The following is a 23,446-nucleotide window of genomic DNA, read 5'->3' on the forward strand; positions in this document are numbered from 1 at the left end:
ATTAAAATTAGTTAAAATTAGACAAAATAAAAAATTCAGTGTCCTAGACACAAGAGCCATATTTTATTTATTTTTAATAGATCTTTATTGCAGTGTAATTGTTTCACAATAGTGTCTCGGTTTCTGTTGTACAACAAAGTCAATCAGCCATATGCATACATATGTCCCCATATCCCCTCCCTCTTCAGCCTCCCTCCCACCCTCCCTATCCCACCCCTCTAGGTGGTCACAAAGCACCGAGCTGATCTCCCTGTGCTATGCGGCTGCTTCCCACTAGCTATCTACCTTACATATGGTAGTGTATATATGTCCATGCCTCTCTCTCGCTTTGTCACAGCTTACCCTTACCCCTCCCCATATCCTCAAGTCCATTCTCTAGTAGGTCTGTGTCTTTATTCCCATCTTACCCCTAGGTTCTTCATGACCTTTTTTTTTTTCCTTAGATTCCATATATATGTGTTAGCATACGGTATTTGTTTTTCTCTTTCTGACTTACTTCCCTCTGTATGACAGACTCTAGGTCCATCCACCATGGACGTTGCTTAAAAAACTAAAAATAGAATTACCATATGACCCGGCAATCCCACTACTGGGCATATACACTGAGAAAACCATTATTCAAAAACAGCCATATTTTAAATGTCCATTGGCGTCATGAAGTAAGTGGCTACTGTATTGGACAGCAGAGATTGTAGAATGTCTTCATCACCTCAAGAAGTTCTGATGGGCAGTGCTGGCTACAACATCCCCATTGGCAGAAGCCTGGGGACCAGACCCAACATACGTACTTTCTCCTCTCCCAGCTCACAGAGCTTACTCAAAAAGAAAGGAGCTAGATGTTGTGGTTCCAGGGCACTGAGGTGAGCAACCAGAGAGGGATGTACTGTTGCTTTTTGGGAACCATGGTGGGAGGGAATGGGGCTCCAGAGTCCAGTGTCAATACCCATGTAAACATGTGCACGTGCCGGGTGTGAAGACATAGTTGTTCACTCATGCTGCAGAGAAATGAGAACAAGATGCACTTGTATATGCAAATGGGGTCACACACCTAACATGTATATATTCACCAAAGATTTATTAGTATCCACATGCCGCTGCTAGACTCTGGGCAGACAGTGAGGAATGAGGTGGGCTTGCTTCTTGCCCTCACGTAGCTGAGAGTCTAGTGTGGAAGACAGGTGGTAAAGCAAACAATCCAGGGAGCCGTTGGCACAGGTTGAGGGAAGGGGCAGTCAGGGAACCTTCCCAGAGTGGGTGATGTCGAAGCCAAGACCCATAGAGTCGCCAGGTAAGCACTTCAGCTTACATCCATCCATCACAGAACCGTCACACACATGCGCACACTCACACTCACGTATTCGTCATTCACTGGTTCATTGTCAGTCACCGAATATTTATTAAGTGCCTGCTATCAGCGCCAGGGCAAGGTCCTGAGGATACAGTGATCATTGAGACAGAGACAGCCTTGGAGGAAAACACTGGACAAATAATGATGCAAAGAAGTATTTAATTACAGCTGTGCTAAGTGTGTGATGATAGAAACGTGTAGGGAAGTGTTACACGTGTGACTGGGGTGTCTGACCTAAACTGAGTCGGCCAACAGATGCAGGACAGGTGGAGACTTCTGCCCTCCACGTGTGACGAGTACTCAGGTCCACACCCCGCCACGTACACTTGCAAACACACGGGTGCTACCCTCGGCTGGCTCCACGCAGCCACGGGAGGGTGTGTGACCAACCACGCATGTTCACATCCAGCACTTTTCTGGACATTTCCCATATTTCCTTCCCAGATTGACATTGAGCCAGAAATGGACACCTACTTCTGGGAAGGGTTATACCCAGCATCCCTCATCAAATATCTGTGCAGTTTCTCTGGACAAAGAGAAAAGTTAGGCCCCTGGTGGGGAGGGACAGAAGCCTCTGAGGCCCTAGGAATCAGGAGACTGAATTCTCTGTGCCAGGGCATGAAATGCTGCCGTCTAGGCTGACCATGGGGACTGGGGCCTTTCTCAGGGAGTGGGACCCTGGGAGAAGAAGTGACGGCAATGTGGGAAGGGACCCTGGTGGCTTCTGAGCCCCGACGGCAGCAAGTCTCTGAGTACGCATGTGTGAGCTCTTGATGTCCCCGCAGGCACCCTCTTTTCCCGCTCCTGACGCTGCTGTTTGAGAAATGTGAACAGGCCACGCAGGGCTCGGAGTGCATCACCTCCGCCAGCTTTGACGTGGACATCGAGAACTTTGTCCACCAGCAAGAGCAAGAGCACAAACCCTTCTTCAGCGACGACCCAGAGCTGGACAACCTGGTAAAGACCCTGCAACCCCGCCCTGGCTAGGCTCTCCCTACCTTCTGACGCCCTCCAGATGCCCTAGAAGCGACCCTTTCATTCATGCATTCAACAAAGAAATTTGCATGCCCCCTGTGGGCAGGCACTAGGTGTACCCTTCCAGCATCTGAGAACCTTAAACCAAGAGTTGCATGCAAAGGTGTTGCTGCCAAAGCTCTCCCCTCCTCTGCCGCTGCAACACTAGTAGCATCACCTACAACCCCCTTGCAGTGCAGACGGGAGGAAAGGAGGGTCATGGCACCCAGAATGTCTGGTGTAGCTGTTCCAAGAGCTAGAGCCCTGGCACGCTGGTAAATCTGTCTTGGGCTGCCCAGAGAGGAGCTGATGCCCATGTGCTACAGTGTGGAGGGTGGGGATGACAGGCACCGTCAAGCAGATCGGTGATAGGAAGACCGGAAACAGAGTCACACTGAGAAGATCAGCAGATGTCCTGCCCATTTAGGGGGACGCAGTAGATCAGGCTCCCAAACCTAGCTTGTCATCCACATCATCACTACAGCTTTGAAAAGCACACGGGCCTGGGGCCACCACCTGGAAACCGTGATTCAGTGAGTTTGGTGGGACCTGTGAAGGTACATTTTTAAAGGTTTCCCAGACAGCTGCAATCTTCAATAAGGCTTGGTAACCACTAGATTAGATGATGCCTGAAATTCTCATCTAGCCCTGGGAATCCTGTAGCGAAAGAGAGCTGTAGAGAGGGTGCTCTGTTTGTTCATCATGACAGCGGTCATCCTGGGATTATTAACCACAATTCTTGATTTTTCTGTGGGTGGATTACCCAGATGATGCACGGTGAATTTGGAAACTCTGAGAAACTCTTTCTTCCACAAATTGATTGATTATAGCACTGACCTCTTGCAATCAGAGTTTAGTTAGTACCTACTCCCAAAAGGGAAACAGAATTAGAAAAGCAAATGTGACTCCAAAAAGGAAGGAAGAAAAACACACATACACAGTGCACCAGCAGAACAGATTTAAATGACTTGGGTATTATCCTGTGTTGTGAATTATCCACCCCACTGCTTCTCTCAAGAGTTGATTATGCTACTTTATGGAGGCCAGAAGAGCTACCAGGAGAGCCCCCCAGCCTGGCCTGGAAATTTGTGAAGTATTATGATGCGTTTAGAGGACAGAGGATAAGCACCTGACCGGGGTCGGGAGCGTTAGTGCAGATTTCTGGGAGCCGCAAATCCACCTCGGCTTGTGCCTGGCCCTCCCTCTCCCCTGGCTGGGATTGAGCAGACATCCTTCCTGGGAGCCCAGACCACTGTCTCTCAGGTCCCCAGGACAGCTGTCCCCGTGCAGGTTCTCCAGTTGGTCCAGCAGTAAGTGCAGGCTGGCCTGGCCCTGCCCTGCTGTTCGGCTGCTCAGAATCTCAGAACCGCAATTGTGAGTCAGGTCTTTAGAAGCTACACCCGCAGCAGCCATGGAACCAGGAAGTGAGGCAGCCGTTTCTGCAGGAGCTGGAATGGGCACTCCTCTCCCTTGACCCCAAAAGAAACTGAGGCCTAAATTGGTAGGAAATACCCCAAGTAGGCTGAGTAATATGAAAGAATTTACACCTTCAGAGGTAGGAGTCCTGGGGAAACAAACCTCACAGACCTTGCCCACTACCACCTGCCAGGTGAGCTATAGAGGACCCCCCGAGGACAGCCTCTTATTCTAGCCCAGCCTGGAAAATACCAAAAAGTGTGGCCGCCTCCCTGTTCTCCCCTGGCCCACACTACCTGGGTCTCTCAGAGTTCTGTTCACTCAAAGATTCAGATTTCTTCATTAATCCAACAAAACTTGGTTAGTGTCTGCTACGTGCCACGCCTCACCTAGGCACGTGGATGTTGTAGGAGCTGCCCCAATGGCCCCAGACCCCCGGTGCTGCCTGGGCCTCTATCTCAGGGGACTGGGCTGGGAGTGGTCCACTGGTGGAGCAGGCCTTGGACAGCCCACCTCCTCATGTGGACCTGATTTACCCAGAGTTAGCTGCAGTCAATGACTGATGGATGGGTCGATTATTTAAATGGAGACCACTGAAGGAGCCAAGGACCTCAGCCCAGCTACACAGCTCACCCTCTGGGTGACTTTGATGACAACTCCTTTGAAGCTCAGTTTCCTCGTCTATAGAGCCAATACGCCTGTCTCCTGTGACAGTCATAAAATATTCACGAGATGGCTTGTGGAACTAAATGCATGGCACCCAGAAGGTTGAGGTCAAATGCAGTATCGCTAAAGCCAGGCATTCCAGCCACCTCACCTCACCTCACCTCCAGGCCGTCAGAGAGACTGTGTGGCCTGAAGCCTGAAACTTTACCGGGAGCGGGGGGAGGGTGTCAGGCAGCGCCCTTTGCCACCCCACTTGTAGTCCTGTGTCGGGAGGGGAGAGATGAAGCGGCCGATCACAGGAGCCATCATTAGAACAAGAATCATGCAGCCAGCACAGCCGAGATGCACATAATTAGAAATTAGAAAAAGGTCAGATCACGTCATTATCAGCTCAATCAGCTGCCGAGTGCCACAGCCAGTTAATTTGGCATCTGTGTTTTTTATAACCCCACACACGTAGCCCAACGGACTGTAACTCTTTATCTGGACAGATATACTGCGCAGCGGAGCAGGGACATAAAATGAGACCCCAAGCAAATGAGCTGAGATAATTGAGAGATTTATTTTTTAGATATATGTGTGTCAGGGCGGCTTTCCTTTGCCCTTGAATGTTGACTTTCACAGATGGGATTGTCAGGAGGACACTAGGATCCCCCGAACTCTGTCCCGCGCTGGGCGCTCGGGTCCTGCCTCCTCCCCAGCTCCCCCAGGCCCACCACGGGCACGCGGGTCCTCCCCCTCCAGCTGGTCCCCTCCTCTCGTCCACGCAAATCTCTGTGTCTACCTGCCCCGCTCCACGGTCTCTCAGACGAGTTCCCATGGGCACTGTTTGCTAAGCTCTGCCAGAGATGCTCAGAGACCAGAGAAGTGCCCAGAGTATAGGTTTCCGAGGGAACCTCCCTTCCCGGTTAGCCAGCTGCCCGAAAAGAAACTTAGAATCCCAAAACGCTGGTGGGGAAACCACAAGCGTGGAAAGCAGCACGCCCATTTTATAGATGGGGACACTGGAGTCTGGAGAAGGGCAGTGACTTGTCAGCATCCAGGTCTGCTGGCTCCTTGCACGCCATCACCTACCTCTCTGCTTCCCGGGGGGTAACAGAGGCCTCATTTATACAGGGTACCACCAGCATCTCTCCCCCTGGTACCCACGCTCTCTGAGCCTCTCCACCTCCCCATTTCAGTGCCATGCGGGTGGCTTTCCACCCCCGTGGTGGCTAAGCTGGAATGCTCCCCCGGGGATACCCTCACTCCAATTCCCATACCCACCCAGCGTTCACCAGGCCTCTGGCACCTGGCCCTCGGACCCCCTGCTTGGGCCCAGCAGCCTCCGACCGGCAGTTGGCCCAGTCTGTAAAATTCGCAAGTTCCCCAAACCTCTTTGAAAGGTAAAAGCTTTTTGTTTTATGAAATCTGATTTATGGGCCCCCAGTGCAGGGCCGAGGTTTTATATATTATGCAGGATTTCAAACCGAAGCTCTAAAACGTACGGTTTCAGTTTCATGCATGGAATCTTTTTATGTGTAACTTTTTTAACACTTACGGGGCACGTTTTAATGAGACCCTGGTGTGGCTTAAGGGACAGATTATAGCTGCCTGACCGCAAAACCAGCTCCAAAATGGGGCCCCCCAGGCCCCTGGGCCCACTCTGAAGAGGCAGGGCCAGAGGCCAGAGGCTGTGAATAAGGAGGCCAGGCAGAACCCTGGGCCCACCGAGACCGCGGGCGGCCCCCTTCAGAGAGCCATTCCCTTCAGCCTCCCGCCCACACTCTCTTCGCCTTGACGGGAGCAGAAAAATCCCACAAGACACCAGAACAGGGAAAGGAAATAATAATCAAAGCCAGTAACAATTAACATTTATAGTGCACTTACTGGGCGCCAGGTGCGTTCTGAACACTTCACCTGTATTATTTAATTCTCTTCTCAGACCCACAAGGCACAGATTATTATTATCCCCGTTTTAAGATGAGGAGATTGAGACACGAGGTGAAATCACCAGCTCAAGACCACACAGCACATACGTGGGTCAAATACAGGCGTGGAGCCCGGCCCACGCTCAGCAGTGACGCAGCCCTAGAGCCAGTCTTTTCTTAGTGCTTCCTCTGCACTTGTCTTTAGTTCTTTTCTGGCCAGATCTCATTTTGTCCTCAGTACGACTCTGAGGGGGTTGCTGTCGCTATCCTACTTTACAGATGAGGACGCCGAAGTGCAGAGATCACGTGAATTGTCCAGAGCGTCCCAGTAAGTGGAGGACCCCAGACCTAGCCTCCAAAACCCGCTGTTCTCTAGCACCCAGCTCTGCTATTGAATTCTCACCATAGCCCTATGAGAGGGTTATCATTATACCCATTTTACAGAAGGGGGAATCCAAGACCGAGAGCCCTATAGTCAATAAGTTACAGAGCTGGGGTTTGCGCCAGGTGGGTGTAACTCCTGAAGCCCACCTCTTTCCCCTGAACCACAATGCTTCTCCAAACTCTGGGGACGTGGGAAGGGAAGTGCCACATTGTGACTTGAAAGCATTTGACTTGTCCTGCGAGGTGGCCTCCCTAAGCAGTCTACAGGCTCTGGACTTCACCTTTTTTCCATGTCCCAGGCCTTGTTCCAGTGACCCCACATTTCCAACTGCTCAGGCCAGGTCCGGCTGGTCTGGTCTGGTCTGGAAAAATTCCTGAATAGATTTTAGCTTTGGCTGACCTAGTGACATGCAGGAAGCGTCAGAGCACTTCAAGGAATGTGTGTTTCCCAATTTCTTCATCCGTAAATGAGGGAGAACATTCCAGCTTCCCAAATTGCAGAGGAAGGAGAGGGTAAACGGAATCTGCCCTCCAGGGCAAAGCTACCTCCCTCCCTAATTTCTGCCTGGAATCTCACTGGTTACCTAATCTCTGAGCCTTGATCTCCTCATCTCTAGCAGAGTGATAACAATGCCTGTGTGTCCCCATGTTTCTGAGACTCAAATGAGGTAATGGAGAGAGAAGCATTTTGCAAATTGTAAACTGCTACGTAAAAAAATGTTTTGAAAGGCAAGGACATCACTATCGAATGAAGAGGCCGCAATCCTACAAGAGAGGCCACTTTTCAGAGAAGTATTTGATGGTGGGGGGGAGGGGCGCGTTGGCGTAAAGAATCCACATACAACACACAGCTCCTCTGTGCCCAGGACATATGTGCACATGATCTTACTCAGTGTTCACCACAACTCTACAGTGTAAGTATTACCTATCAGCTTACATTTATAGATGGAGCTAAATGACTTGTCCAAAACACCCGGGCAGAAAATAGTAGATTCAGGATATCATGCCATGCGACTTCCCAGAAAATGAGAGGCCCCCGTCCTGCGGGCTTTCCTGAGATTTGTGGGGCTCGTGCGCTGTGATATGAGACTGAAATGCAAGGGTGCATCTCGTTTTGCTTTCGTGAAGCCCTCTGCTCAGAAGAAGAGGGCCTTTTTTTTATTTTGAAAGAGAAGGGAGGGAGAGAAGCTGAAAGATGAAGCAAAACTGAGAGAAAAGGAATGAAGGGTCCACTCGTCACAGTTGATGACGCTATTAAATTAAATGGAATTGTTATTGCACTAGAAGATTTGGAATAACTTTTTACATGACACTGATCACTTAGGAAAAATAGTTTAATATGTCAGAGTTTTATTCTGATTTAGAGGCAAAAACCCAAAATTGCATAAAAATAAGATGGAGGATGATTTACTAAACATAAATATAGAAGAAAAAACTGAAGATGACTATTCTTCCACTATCTGAAAATGGAACAGCAATAGAAAAGCCAACAGGATATTAGAAATCATTAAAAGAGGTTGCAAAAGTTTATATGCATTTGGTTCCCTGTGGTTTATAAAGCACTTTCACATTATTATCTCCTTTAGCCGTTATCAGATCTTGTGAGACAGGGATGAGGAAAACTGAGGCTCAGGGAAGTCGTGGAATTAGCCCAATGTCACCCAGTTTGTAAATAGTAGGTCTGGACTCAAATCCAAGCTGTCTGATGGTAAATCCCACAGGCTTTGCGCCAGGCCAGGCAGCTGCCCCACATTAACGGCATTGCCCATTTTTTCCTCTAATACTGAACAGGTCCTACATATTCATTGCCTTGGAATACCATTATGATTTACTCTATGTTCTTAAATCTTTAAACCAAGTCTATTACCTCATAAAAAAGTAATCCTTCACCTGTACTTTATTAGACCAAAATGCAGGTCCACTTTTGGCCACCGTGCACCAAATCTATTTAAACACATTGCATGCGTATTTCATTTGAGCAAAGCTATTTTGGGTAGGTTTTACTTTTTATTTTGTTCTACTTAATTGTATTTTCCGATTCTTTTTTACCTAACGAGGATTTATTGGCTATAAATAGATAGGTGCACTTTTCTGTGTGTATGGGTATGTATGTGTGTATTCACGCAGAGATTTTAAAATGAATAAATAAAATGTTGATTGAAAATGAAGGATAGTCCAGTAAAGGAAAGCTCAGAGAAAGAAGAAATGAAAGGAAGGAAGGAAGGGAGGGAGAAAGAAGAAAGGTTTAAGGAATTAGGATTATTTTGTCTGGGGAAGACAAAGTTAACTGGGCAACTTATTTAAGTCAGAGGTCTTGTCCAGTGTTTGGCATATAATGAGACTCAATATTTGTTGAATGTATAACATTAAATTAAGGGAGCTTGTATTGATGGAAGCCCTGGATGTTCTCGGTGCCTACAGAAGGCTGAGTCAGCACTTTATATTAAAGCGCAGAGATTGCAGTAAATGTTTGGAAGAACTCAGCAGACTGAGAGAACATGGAGATGGCCGAGGTGGTAAGAGAGCCTCAGGAGAGAAGATGCAGCCATGTGTCCGGGAGGGTTTGGACCATCCGGTCACCTGGAGACTGGTCTAGATCATCTCACGTGGTCCCTTCCAGGACCATCAGAAGTCCCTGTAACGTTCAGAGAATCAGAAAACAGAAGGCACCTGACAGTCCAACCCCCTCTTCTTACGCATGGGGAAGCACGCTGAGGTACTCTGGCTCCTGCGGGCCAGGCCAGAGCAGCCGAATGCGGGAACATTGCCAGGGAGGGTTCTGGAAATCCTAAACTTGAGTATCCTGGACGCCCGTACTTCCTGTCACTAAGCCACTTTCTCCCTAAACCATGCACCCTATCAACTGCCATTTTCTCTGTGTAAATCCTGAGACCCTTAGTTGCCGGTGAAGCAACACAGGCAACGTGGCTTCACGCTCCAGCTCTGTCACTTACCGACTGTGTGACGATAAGCAAGTAAACTTCTACCTGTGGCCTTCATTGCCTTCAACTGTAAAATATGGGCAATAATGGTACCCACTTGCAGAGGTGGTTATGTGTAATAAATCAGGCATGTGATGGGTTTTACACAGTCCCTGAGACATAGTAAGAATAAGAAATGTTTGGGTATTGTTATCCATCAATCAGTCAATGAGTATTTATTAAACACCATATATTGTCAAGTAGAAAATTTAGGCAAGAGCAAATAATTTATTCAGTGCCCGACTCCATCTTCTGGTCCAAATAATCTGGACTAAAGTCACTCTTCTCCTCTTTGCCTGGGACGGCACAGTCTCCTTTAGTCTCAGCCCCACGGAGGGGGCATCCCCTGAGGACAAGACCCTGTGACTGAGCCCTGCTTGAAAACACGCAATTGTTGGTTTCTGTCTTTGAGCGACACTTAGTCTAATTCAGTACTCAGAGCCTCTAATTAGTCAAGCACCATCCCTACCCATCAGACAATCCAAATGCCAACCTGGGGGCGCCTCGCTTGCTCTCCACTTGAAATGCAGATGAAGCTCAGAGTGGGTGTGGCCCTGGCTTCTAGCCACGCAGCACGGCACACCTGATAGGATTCTCTGGGAGCGATGCCCATCCTTGTTTTCCTGGGCATCAAAATGCCGGCCCAAAGCTAAGAGGGATGCTTATATATTGCTTATATCAACATAAATGTCTCCAAGGCGAGCCCCACTTTTTTTTTTACTTTGTGTTTTGATAGAACTATAGACTCACATGCAGTTGTAAGAATTAATACAGAGAAGTCCTGATCCCCTTCTTGCATGACTGCAATACAGTTTGACAACCAGGAAATGACAATGGTATGATCCACCAACCTTATTCAGATTTCACCAGTTTTACATGCAGCCATGTGTGTGTGTGTGTGTGTGTGTGTGTGTGTACTTCTGTGCCATCTTATCATATGTGTAGATTCATGGAAACACTATGGTAGTCAAGATACAGGGCAGTTCCTCCCTCTCTCCCCCACCACATCCCTTGGCAAACACCAATCTGTTCTCCGTCTCTAAAACTTAGTCATTTCAAGAATGTTATATAAAATGGCATCATACGGTATGTAACCTTCTGAGACTGGCTTTTTCTTTTCTGCTCAGCATAATTCCCTTTAAATCCATCCAAGTAGTTGAGTGTATCAGTAGTTTGTTCCTTGTCATTGCCTAGTACTATTTCGTGATATGGGTGTACCACAGTTTCTTTATCCATTCACCTGTTGACGTGTATTTTGGTTGTTTCCAGTTTGGGGCTATTAGGATAAGGTTGTTTGGAATATTCACATACAGGTTTTGGGTGAGCAGATGTTTTTATTTTTCCAGGATAAATGCCCAAGAGTTGGAGTTGCTGAGCTGGCTGGTGTATTGTTTCATAAGAAACTGTCCTGCTGTTTTTCAGACCATTTTTCATACCCACCAGCAACATATGAGTGGTCCCGTTTCTAATTCCTTGCCAGCATCTGGTGTTACCTCTATTTTTAATGTTAACCGTTCTGATAGGTGTATAGTGATATCTCATTGTGGTTTTAATTTGCATTTCCCTGATGGCTAATGACATTGAACATCTTTTCATGTGCTTATTTGCCATGTATATATATACTCTTCAGTGAAATGTCTGATGTTGTCTTTTGCCCAAGTTCTAATTGGATTGCTTGTTATTTCACTGGCTAGTTTTGAGAGCTCTTTAGATATTCTAGACATAAGTCCTTTGTCAGATATGTGGTTTACAGATATTTTCTCCCAGTCTGTAGTTTATCTTTTCATCTTCTTCACAGGGTCTTTTGAAGAGCATACATTTTACATTTTGATGAGGTCCAATTCATCAAGTTTTCCTTTTCTGGGTCATGTTTTTGGTGTTAAGTCTAAGACCTCTTTGCGTAGCCCTAGGTCCTGATGATTTTCTCCTGGGTTGTTGTTTTTTTCTAAAAATTTTATAGTTTGTATGTCTTACATTTCAGTCTTTGATCCATTTGAGTTAATTTTTGTATAAGGCGTGAGATTTAAATCAAGGTTCACTGTTTTGCTTGTGGATATCCAATTGCTCCAACACCTTTTGTGAAAAGCAATTTGGCCATATTTATCATGAGCCAAAAGTATGTCCATAGCTTTTTTTCTGTCACTTCCGGGACCTTGTCCTAAGGAAATAATGCAGAAACACGAATAAGCTATAAGGCTGGAAGATAAGTCACTGTAACATGTTTTTTAATAAAATTTAAAAATTGGAATTTACCTGAATGCCCAACCATAAGGAATTGGCTAAGTGTGGCACACACATGGAATGATATGCAGTAATTAAAATGTATTTACTCAATAACTTTCACCCATTCAACAAATATTTACTCAGTATCCACTTGTGTTAGTAACGAGGATAATGGGGTGAGCAAATTAGCCACCACCCCCCTCTTCTAGAAGCTTGCAGTCTAGAAGGGAGACTAGAGGAAACATTCCTGCCACTTAGAAAAATACATTTGGTAAACTAAAGGGAAAAACAGGAAGCAAAATTGTACATACAAGGTGATTGAAGCTGTGTTGAAATACATGCATGCGAAAAAGAACAAAGAAATCGTCATTCTTTTTAGGGTGATTAGATCAAGGGCAGTCTTTTTCATCCTCTGTTTTCCATACCTTCCATAGCACCTTCTTTTTATAATAATAACAACGATAAAGGGAAAAGCCTCGATTGAGAAATAGCTTCTTGCCTTGAAAAGGTTAGGAACGTCCACTTGAAGAGGTGGCAGACACACGTACCAAAGGGTACGCAAAAGGCCACCGCAGACAGTTGGGTGTCCCAGCACCCAGCTAAGTCATGCTGGACGATGCAGTCGGTCAACATGCATTGATGGGGTGTCTGCTAGGTGACTGGCATCACATGAGGTACTCAGAATATGTGTTTAAGAGTAGCCAGTCCCTGACCTCTTGGGGCTCTTGCAAGGAGCTCTGATCTCGGTCTTCCTCGTGCCTGTTCAAGGCCTCACACTTTGCAGCTCACGCCTTCCCTCAGGTGCTCCTCTCCACAAAACTGTAAGGTTGTCAGGGAGTGCGTAATGGTCCCCATTTGTCAGACAATGAGGCGCAGAGAGCTTAAGCACTTGGCCAAGGCCACACAGACTGTAAATGGCAGGCAGGGGGCTTGAGACCTGGCCTTCTAACCTCTAAGCACAGTGCTGTTCTCAGAATACCACACCTGCCTCAAGAACAGCTGTGATAACAGTGAACTCAAAGCAAGGAAGCCATCGGCAGCTACCCACAAGGAGAATTTAAATCCTGCGGGTGGAAAGCGTACGTCCCTAGGGCGAGCATGGGCTCCTCTCTGTCCGTGTGCTTGGAGCTTGTTGGGGGGGGGGGGGCGGGCAAGGCAGTGAGGGGACTGGGATCCAGACACCTGGGCTCACCTCTCCTCCCCCTCCACAGATGGTGAAGGCAATCCAGGTCCTGAGAATCCACCTGCTGGAGCTGGAGAAAGTCAATGAACTCTGCAAGGACTTTTGTAACCGTTACATCACCTGCCTCAAAACCAAGATGCACAGTGATAACCTGCTCAGGAATGACCTCGGGGGGCCCTACTCCCCCAACCAGCCCTCCATAAACCTTCACTCACAGGTAACACACAGGGCTGGGTCCTGTCTCCTAGCCAGGCTCCTAAGCGAGGTGTCAGAATGTCTGAAGGTCCCGTGGAGACCTAGGAAAATGGTTTAGACTGACTGTATCCTTTCACCTCTGATCCACTCCTCCTGCTATTTTCAGGTAGCTCAGCCCCTTTTTCACCCAGAGCTCAGCATACCAGGGTATCAGTATTCCCTAGAAGATGACCAGATCTGAGAGGGACAATGTCCAAAGGGATTCCTGGCTTCCTGGTCCAAGATATCCCAAAAAATGAGCACGAGAGTTAAGGAGATGGAGAGCTTTGCAGGAGGATGAGGCGGGGACGGAGCTGGGAGTGGACCCAGACATCCCAGCCTCGCAGGCTTCTCAAGGGGGCTGGAGCTCGATGAGCTCTCTGTGTTTTGGGAAGGAGAGTGTGCGGAAAGTGGGCCTTCCCTGAATCCTGCCCACCTAATAGGAGACAACAGCTTTTCCCCGATCATTCTCTAGTTGCTCACCCTGCCCTGGCACATCTGTCTCCCTGTGGTCCAGGGCCACTGTGTAAGTCACCTAAAGTCACCCCTCACAAGATTCACCAGCCACCTTCATCCTGGGAACTGGGAACTGTGGAAATGGCAGAGAACGGGCTCTCTCTCCAGGACAGAATATTTTCCCCAAACCTATGAACTAAGAAAACTTCCTGGTGATACCTTCCCAACTCACTGGTGTCTATGTTAAGCCCTAGACTCACCACTTTCTTCTTCTCCCACTGAGCTCTTGAGTCCAGGACAGACACATGGAGGGTCCCCCAGGAGGTTTGAACTAGCCTCTGCCCACGAGACAGTCAGGCTTGGGGATACCGGTAAACCTTCTAAGAATGCTTGGTGAGAGGTGCTGGAAAGAATGCCAAAGAAATGTGGTGCCATTTTTATCCTTAAGTTTTAAGGATCGAGACGTATAATCTATCTCTCTAGGTTGGTGGAGGCAGGGGAAAGGACATGGTGACCCCTAGAAGGCCAGCCATGCCTTGTACATTTTGATAGCAGGAATCACATCGAACCCACCCCAGTGGGGTCTCTGTGGGACTCGATAGTGAATACTGTATGGGACACGAGGCCGGAAGTTTATTTCCTCTTCCCATTGCTTGAAATCACCAAATCACTTTATTACAGATCTAAACTCAGCCGCCCAGGCTTCTGCTTGCTAATATTCTCTTGAAATAGACTCATTCCTTCAGAGTCTTATTGTACTTTCCCTTATGATCAAAATTAGCAAGAAACTTGCATAAAAGAGGACAATAATTGCTCAACGAGCATCTCGTTTGTAATTTATTAGTTTCTATTATTGTGGGTTACCATGGCGATGCTGCGCAGCCCCGGTGATGGGAGAGATGCAAGATAGGAGCCAAGGAGGCTGTGAGGCCTCACCAAATGGAGATGCACATTTTTATCAGTAATTTTCATGAAAATAATAAGTGAGGAGTTAATGAGATGGAAAGCCATCCTGTGGCTATTGTGAATTTGTTTTAAGTGTTGATCTAATTAGAATGCATCGGTCAGGAAAAGTAATGAGGATTTAGTGCCTCACAGAGATGTAAGGATCATATCAGAAAATTAGCACAAGTCTTTGGAAATAATCAGGTCCTTGGAGAGGCACTGGGTTTCCCCTCCTGGGCCCTCCAACCCCAGCTCGAGCTCTGGCATCGGGGGTGTAACCAGGGCAGTGGGAGAAGAAAGGAGGGCCAGAGGGCTTTGCAGCCACAGTGGCCCCCTCAGGCTTGGGGTCCCCGGGCCGACAACTTTGTGTGCAGAAAGCAGGGTCACTGGAGACGTGGGTTAGCAGAGAAGGATAACGTGGGCTCTGGGTGAGCCAGGCCTCGGAGATGCTATCTGCAAAAATCAGTCCTCCTGGGGAATCCCTGCATTCAGTGCCTCTGAGCTTAGAGGAAAGAGGAAGGAACTTTGATCCCTGTCACTGTAAGCCTCACATCTGTGCCTGACAGTGAAGCTGGCCCTGGGCTGACCACTGCAGAGAGACCTCTGATCCGCTTAGAAAGAGGAGCTCAGACAATCAGACAAAAACAAAGACACCAAGAAAGAGAGGAGAAGACACTTAGCGAGGTGGTCCCATTTGCTGCTTCTCAGATTTGTCCCTTCATTTCCTCTCACTGGCCCCACCTACTTGTTCAGGCTTCACTGGGTAAATAAGGTAATTACACACGAGCTGCTGTCATAGCTTCCTAACCTGCTCTTCTGTCTTCTCTGGCTACCTCGAAGCCCTCCCCCCGCCCCCCCCACACGCATACACACACATACACACACATACACACACACACATACATACACACACACATACACACACACACGCACATTCACATATGCACACCTCAGCCTTCTGCTGCTACTTTATCTTCTGAAGCTCTATTCAAGCCATTCTCCTGCTTGAAAACCCCAATTGCCCCCCAGAGTTTTCACATCCTTTCACTTGACATTTGATGCCCTCGTAGGTCACTATTTTTCCACGCCTGTATGTTTGGGTGATGACGGCACATCTCTGCAGGACCAAACCCAGCCTCTTCCCCAACGGCAATAATAAGGCTGCTCTCTCCATGGAGGCCTCCCTGACACCCCACCCCAAAGCATGGGCTTTTCTTCCTCTCAACTAACTCCTGGGCACAGTGGGCCATTTATATGGTTAATATCCCATGTGACTTCACGTTTTCCTCTCCTGGTGAATGATAGGCAGCCAGTAAATATCTGTTGAAAGAAGTAATATGATGAGAAATATAGAGAGAAATCAAGGGAGGCAACAGGAAGGCAAAGGAGGAAAGGAGAAGTAGGGAGAAAGACAAAGGGAAAGAAAGACAAATATCAATGGTCACGTTTGCGAGGGAGGTACGGAGAGGCTGAAGAACTAGAGGAAAAGAACAACAAAGACAAAGAGACACAGACCAAGGAAGAGGAGAGTGAGGCTGAAGACGGGCAGAGGCAGAAGGAGTTGGAAAGAGAGATGGCGGCAGTCGTGGGGGGAGGGGGAGGGGGAGGGGGAGGGGGTGGGGGTCAGTGCAGCGTCCCAGGTGTGTGTCCGGGAGGTGAGCAGGATGTGCCCCACGCTGCCCCGTCCACATCCCCAGGTCAGGCTCCCATCTCTGCCTCGCCAAGGTGGGCACGGGCTGGCCTGGGCCTTCCCAGGAAGGAGAGACCCTCGGGGCCAAGAGACTCAGTGCAGGAGGCAGGCCTGACTGGGGTCCGGCCGTGGGAGCCAGCTCGGCAGAGGAGAGAGGAGGAGCGTGTGTGTGTGCGTGTGCGTGTGTGTGTGTGTCTGTGCACACATTCGTCATGGTGCGACCTTAATCCCCCCCAGCCTGAAATAGCCGCGCCGAGCGCCAGCCTGGCCTGGGGAGGGGTGTCTCCCCTCTGGAACACGATCCTCAGGATCAACATTCCAGCCGCCTGCCAGCTTTGTTGCAAACTGCTGGCTCATGGTTTTGCCTGTGTGCTGATCACTCAGCCTTGTGTTGCAGAGTGGGAGATGTTTTTTTATTCAAATTGGTCCCCCTCTCTCAGATGCCATACTGTGTCCCCATCCAGCTCTGTGAGGTCGGGGCATACTCTCGGCTTGGCCTTCCGTTTCTATGTGTGAGCTTTCTCCTAGGGGATGGAAGGGGGTTCGGAGCGGGGGAGACTGCTTTCAGCAAGCAGGAAAGCTAAACCGGGGTTTCCAAGGACTTGGGCCACAGCCTGTCCTTTCCCCTCTGGAGGAGGCCACCCTGCCCTGCCTGCACCTAATGACACCCAGGATTCTTACTCGGCAGAACCCAGGCTTCCTGTGGGGGCAGATCCTCAGTGAGGAAGCCCTTCCTTGATGGCACCAAATAAACCATTCCATTGGAGAGACCCTCATGCCTGCCCCCCTCAAGCATTAGTTTGACCTGAAATCCATCCCTCTTTCCCCGTGGAGATTAAACCTCAGCTCTGTTCCAGTGCAAATCAGGCGGAGCCACAGTTCTCATTCATTTGCCGAGCATTTAGGGGAAGCTTACTGTATGCACCCTGGGAGAACACAGGGAATTGTCCATGATGAGTACCCAATCTCAGTGGGAGGGAGCTTGAGTCACACCCAAGGATCTAGATAAATTATGTGAGCACAGAGTGCTCAGGGGCAAGGGGACCCTGAGGAAGGGCAGGAAGGCAGCTGCCGGAAGGGGTCTGGATTGAGCAAAGCATGTGTATGGCCTGAGGTTGCCCAGTCACCACTCAGCATCCTTCTTCCTCCCCGGGGAAAGCCCAGTCCCCAGCCTGCATGCCCTCATGGCCAGGGTCTGTTCCTGCCCAGAGACAGGATGAGCAAACCTCTGTAAGGATCAGATAGGCCAGCAGGAGGACTTTCAAATCCTATTGTGACTGGAGAAGCTGTAGATTCACTGGCCTTGGGAGGACTTCCTAGAGGAGGGGGCATTTCAGGCAAGCTTGAGGGAGTGGAGGGCGGTTAGCAGACTACCTGGGAGCTCTCAGTGTGAATGTTCCCAGGATAGAGAGAAGTCTGGAGACGGTAAGGAACAGAGAGAGCCTTTCACAGTCCCTGCAGAGAAGGGGCCGGGGTATGGGGGAAACATCACTCACTCACGCCATATGCATCTGTTCAAGCACCTACTGAGCTTGCTGGGTTCCAAGGGCATGAAAACCACTGTGACACAATCTCTAACTGCGAATGTAATGATGGAGTATCTTGCAGCCAAATTTGTGGGATGTTATGCTTTGAGTCTGATCACCACAGCCAATTGCCAAAGACTTTAAAGGCGGTGGAGAATGTAGGCAATGGGGTAAGGATTAGAGACGCGTTGGAGACAAATGAGCCGACTGGCCACCTTTTGAGCTGCTCAGGGAAGAACTGGCAGAGAAAGGGGAGAACGTCCACGTTCATTAAGCTCCCTGGTCCCAAGCACTCTGTGTACCAGGTGCTTGACATAGATTATCTTGCTTATGCCTCACAGCCAGCCTGCAAGGTGCACATTATTTTCTCCATTTTACACCCAAGGAAAGGGAAACTCAGAGCAGTTAAGTCGCTGGTTCAAGGTCACACACCTACTAAGCCGCAGAGTCAGGGATGAGTCTATTTTCATTTACTAGATCCCTTGACTTCTTCTGTGACACGTAGGAAGGAGAACCAAGCGTCCTGGGCCCTGGGTGGGGAGGCATGACCCTATCTAGCTGTAGATCAGGGATTCAGAGACCAGCGAGTAAGAAACCAATGGCTGGGAAGCAAGAGTTTGGATTTGCTAATAGATTGAAAGTAGGGAAGGGAGAGGCCACAGAGTAAGCATGGTTCTGAGATTCTGGGCTCAGCCAACCAGATGTAACTCTGCAGCTGTGCTACTCTCCAGAAAAATAGGAAGGGAACTAATCAGTACATCCTCACCTGGGGAAGGGGAAACTTACCTGTTGACCCGCAGAGTTTGCATTTTCAACATTAGCTGGAGGCCAAGGGGGTGGGAAGCCAGCACCTCAGCCCAGCCCCTGGAAGTTCTGCCCCGTGGCCGAGCTGGGGGTGGTGACCCACCCTGCAAGGTCACTGCTGAGATGAAAAGGGGACACCCCCAGACCCAAGTGACAGGAAGCTGAGTTCCGGGAGTTCCACTGCCTTTCTCCTTTATGGGCGTTAAGGCTGTCCCTTCTGGGTTCCTAGCCCCCCGGCCTCCGCTCAGGGGCCAGGACCCCAAGGGGGCGGCCCTGCCAGGCTCAGAAGCCTGAGCGGCTCCCTCTTTCTGAGGGAATGTTCCTTAAGAGCAGAAGCAGCTACTGTTCCCTTGAGACGAAAGCTCCCGACTGGAGTGGAACAGGAATGGGATTGGGTGGCTTGTTTACATGATTTGGCTTCCCCGGGTTTGGGAACCCAGCTTTTCCCAGCCTGAGACAGCACGCTGGCTCTGCCAGAACTAGAGGGATGCGGCCAAGAACACGGTGTCTGGGGACAGTGGCAATGTCCCTGCCCCCCAAAGGCACACGCTCACCCCGTTCCAGGCTGAAGCCCATTCAGGCCACCCATCTACTGAGCATCTATCCTGCACCCAGCGCTGTGCTAGGCAGTTTGGGGGAATTCAAAGAAAGACCCCTCTTTCCCTGAAAAACCCTGCCACCAAGCAGGGGGAGGTGACACGCGCATGAGAGAGAACCCTTGTGCTGCCTGCCCAGCATATCAGGCTGACAGGGAGCCTTAAGGGAGTCAAGAGGATGGGCCGAGGGCTTGCCCGGGTGGGTCAAGACAAGCTCTCCAGCAGACCAGCTCCCCACCCCCAGTCTAGGCAAGTTAGCAACAAACCCGTCCTCCTGGGAGGCTTGGGAGGCTTTAGGGAGGATGGTCTGGGCTGGTGGATCAGCAGAGACCCCTAGTGGCCTGGGGGGGGATGGCAGACAGCCGGGGCGCCCACTCCCGCTGCCCCCCACTCCCTCCACCCACTCACAATACATCCCAGGGAATGGCGTTGGTTTTTCTAAAATCCCCAACCGGAAGGGCCTTCGCAAGGTCATCCAGTTCACTCCCCTGTTTCACAGGCATCCTAGTACAATAAAAATTACAGCTATTTCAAAATAACTTAAAGGAAAACTTTTCTAATCAGTCCTTTCCTTCACTCCTTCATTTCTTCTTACCATCGTGGTTTCTTCCAGGAGTTTCTTCCTTGAGTGGAAATTAAGTCTTCCCACGCAGCATAAGCCCTTTCGCTATTAACAGTGAAGAAAGATGGCTCGAGGGGCTGACACAGCTCCTCCTGGGCTGACATCAGACCATCGTGTCAGAGTTCACAGTCAATGCCAGTTCATTTGTTCCCGGCCGTCTCCACCCTCCGCTTCCAAAAGTAATTGCAGAGCCTTTCACTTTTTCTTAGTAAGGGCTTCCTTTTGAACAAGTCATCTTTTTTTGTTCCAAAAATGAAATGTGGAGTAAGGCTCACCCAGTGACCACTGTGGTTCAAAAAGAATGACTGATGGCCCCAGGACGCGAGGGCCTGGAAGCTGGCTCACGGGTGGCGTCCAGGAGTGCAAGCTCTCAGCCATCCTAAAGCTGCTCCCCTACCTCGCTGTGCCCCTCCCGAGAGGCTCTTGGCCTCTCTGTGTCTCTGGGAAACAGCACACAAGGAGCAACAGTGGGATGAGGTCTGTGGAGGCCAGCTCGTTGACTTCCATCTGACTTCTTGGTCACCTGGTCCATGCCCTAAAAGACGTCACTGCTGGGGAACTCTAAGTTTTCAGCCTTTTGGCCCATTTCCTACTAGAAAGTAAGAGACTGATGCTCCCCAGCCCGATGGAACGGCTCCACCAGAAGAGCCAGGAAAGTGCCCATGATTCCCAGCCTTCCGGCAGTTTCCAGAGGCTTGCGGACACCACTCTCATGCTCCTGATCACGGCAAAGAATTCCTGGCCTGGATAACCAGCTTTCAGCCCCCGGTTCCTGGACAACTCAAGCAGGGATGTGAGTCTCCGGATGTTGAAATGTCACTGAAACTACCAAATGTGCTTCTAGCCTCTTCATGAGGCCAAGGAGCCTGGCAGGAAACAGCTCTGTGTGGGTCTAGGCAGAGCACCATCTACCCGGTTTGGAGTCTGTTGAGACCCAGGAGGAAGCTGTCGAGAAGATAATAACACTGTGTGCTTAGCCAACATCTTCTCCCCAGGGGGCTCCCACTGCCGCTGTAGTAGATCCTTCTTCAGAAAAGACCGGTACACAGTCTCCAGAGACGCAGCCCCATTGTCTCCGTAGAGACAAGGGTCTAGCGGGCTGGAAACTAAGGCGTGACCAGAAATAGTTGCAAAGTCAAGTCTCGGAGCTTGTCTGGGACAGAGACCGCAGCTTCGACTTCTGGGGCTTGGCCTTGGCCCAGGAACACCAAAGGCAGGGAGGCAGGAACGAGGGGGCATGTGTCAAGGTGTGACCACCACTGCTAGGCGTGCAGCCCCGGATGAACCTCTGCTGTTGCTAAGTAAGGAACCCACGAGGCCCTACGTGTCTAGGACAGGTTTTAAACCCTGGTTGTGCCATTCCCTAGTGGCGCGACTTTAGCCAAGGGAAGTGGGAAATGATTTATTGGGTGCCTAAATGTGCCGGACACTGTGCTTACCGTGGAGCCTGGCTGTCTCACTCCAAAGCTCATCTCTCCATGGGAGCATCGGTGCTACACTTGCAGCCAGAAGACCTGGGTTCGAGGCAGAGCCATGTGACTCAAGAAGGTCACTTCCATTCCCTGGACCTCAATTCCCCTTCAGGCAAATAGAAGAATCTCTCCTCTGCTGACCCCATAGGTAGTGGTGAGATTAAAATGAAATAGCACAGTGAAAGAATGCTCTCTGATATTCAGTGTGTATGATAAATAGGTAGTTTTCAGACCCATCTGATCTTTGGGACCATGTGAGGGAGGTTTTTAAAAAACACAGATTGCTGATGGTCTAATTCAATGGTCCTAAGAATCTGTGTCTTAAAAAACACCCCAGTGGGGACTTCCCTGGTGGTCCAGTGGTAAAGAATCCGCTTTACAATGCAGGGGACACGGGTTCAATCCCTGGGCAGGGAACTAAGATCCCACGTGCCTCGGGGCAACTAAGCCCGTACGCCATAAGTATTGAGCTCACGCGCCTCAACTAGAGAGCCCACGTGCCACAAACTACAGAGCCCACACGCCCTGGAGCCCGCACTCCACAACTAGAGAGAAGCCACCACAGCGAAGAGCTCGCGCGCTGCAACGAAAGATCCCGCATGCATCAACTAAGACCCGATGTAGCCAATAATAAATAAAAACAAAACAAAAAAACACCCCAGTTCTCAGGCAGGTTTGTGAAACAGCTCATATTTACAAATGTAAGAGATGAATATCATTTCCCCAGACCTCAGGGGTGCCAAGTTTTCACTTCCTCTCTTTGTCCCAGCTAACATGGGGCCAGCCCAGGCCCTGCCCACGGTCTCTACCCATGAAGTTCTCCGTCCCATTCCTTTACTAATGTAACCTGGCCTCTTAGCACCTCCCAGCAAAGACCCAGAGTAGGAGGAGAGGGTAGGAAAGAGAAGGGTCTGAGCCAACGTGTAAATTGCCTTTAGTTACCTAAACTGGGGAAGCTGGCATGGAGGCTAGCCAAGCCACAAGTCTGAGAGCCAGCCAGAGTTTGAATAAGCCGGTGATAGCTCACCCTTTTGCCTCTGCTAGTAAAAATGTGTTGGTTGAATCCCAAGGCATACATCTTATATTTATTTTACTGGCTTTGCCTGTGTTTTTCTAACCTTGCTGGATATTTTTTCCGAGGGGCAGGGGGTGGGGTTGGAGGAGAAAGTCTGGGACAACTTTTTACGTTTGAAATTCCCAAATATCCTTATTCAATGACGAGCACTGTGGCATGGGTGATTCCGAACCAGAGATTGTTGAAAAGTCACTGCCATTAGTTTTAGGGTGAGTGGCATGGAGTGGATACCCCACCCCCCATTAAATTTACCTTCCACGTTTGCCTCAGCCTCACGTCATCTCAGTATTGCTTTACACCCTGGGAGAATGGTTGGCTGGGAGTTTGGGATGAGGGGAGCTCAAGCTTGGAGCAGACTCACAGCTGAAGAGTCAGGCTTTGAGGATTCCTGGGTGTTAGCACCGAGCCAGACACATCTTATAAGTGAGGAGACTGAGGCATGAGGTGCTCATTCCCAATCCACCTTCATTCCTTGGGTGCCCACGCTGTCTCCGTACTTCCAGGTTTGGGCTGTTTTTAATCTGCTCACTTGCCTTCAACAACTATTGAACCACTGTGATTCCAGGAGCACCTTGCAGCCCAGTTCTTGGCACAGGGTGTGGGTCCAGTGTTTGTGGAGGACAGAGGACTGTGTTCTAGCCCTGTTGCTGCTACCCAGCTGGGGGACCGTGGGCAAGTCGCTTGGATGTCTAAGCCTCCGTTCCTTATTTGTACCTCAGGGAGCTGAAATACTCAGATTGTAAGGGCCCTTCCAGTCTCTAGGCTTCTGCAGGTCAGACTCAGCGTCACCCCGGAGCTGTACAAATGAGAAGGCCAAGAATTCTGCTCAAAGAATAAACCTTGCTGGTGGGGTGGCCCTCACAGATCCCAGAAAGGAAAAGTTGAGGCAGGAGCCGCTCCC

General features: G+C 49.5%; 1 protein-coding gene across 1 annotated transcript in view; it reads left to right on the forward strand.

The window, feature by feature from the left end:
- PKNOX2 (PBX/knotted 1 homeobox 2) overlaps positions 1 to 23,446 on the forward strand; it is a 94,787-nt gene that overhangs the window by 49,461 nt on the left and 21,880 nt on the right. Inside the window, exons 4-5 of the mRNA XM_022560375.2 lie at positions 2,134 to 2,305; positions 13,154 to 13,342. Coding sequence (XP_022416083.1) covers positions 2,134 to 2,305; positions 13,154 to 13,342 — 361 coding nt within the window. The remainder of the gene's footprint in view (positions 1 to 2,133; positions 2,306 to 13,153; positions 13,343 to 23,446) is intronic.

Source organism: Delphinapterus leucas, chromosome 7 (assembly GCF_059928025.1).
Source record: "Delphinapterus leucas isolate spDelLeu-1000000601 "Yukka" chromosome 7, BTC_Dleu_Yukka2, whole genome shotgun sequence".
Lineage (NCBI taxonomy): Eukaryota > Metazoa > Chordata > Mammalia > Artiodactyla > Monodontidae > Delphinapterus > Delphinapterus leucas.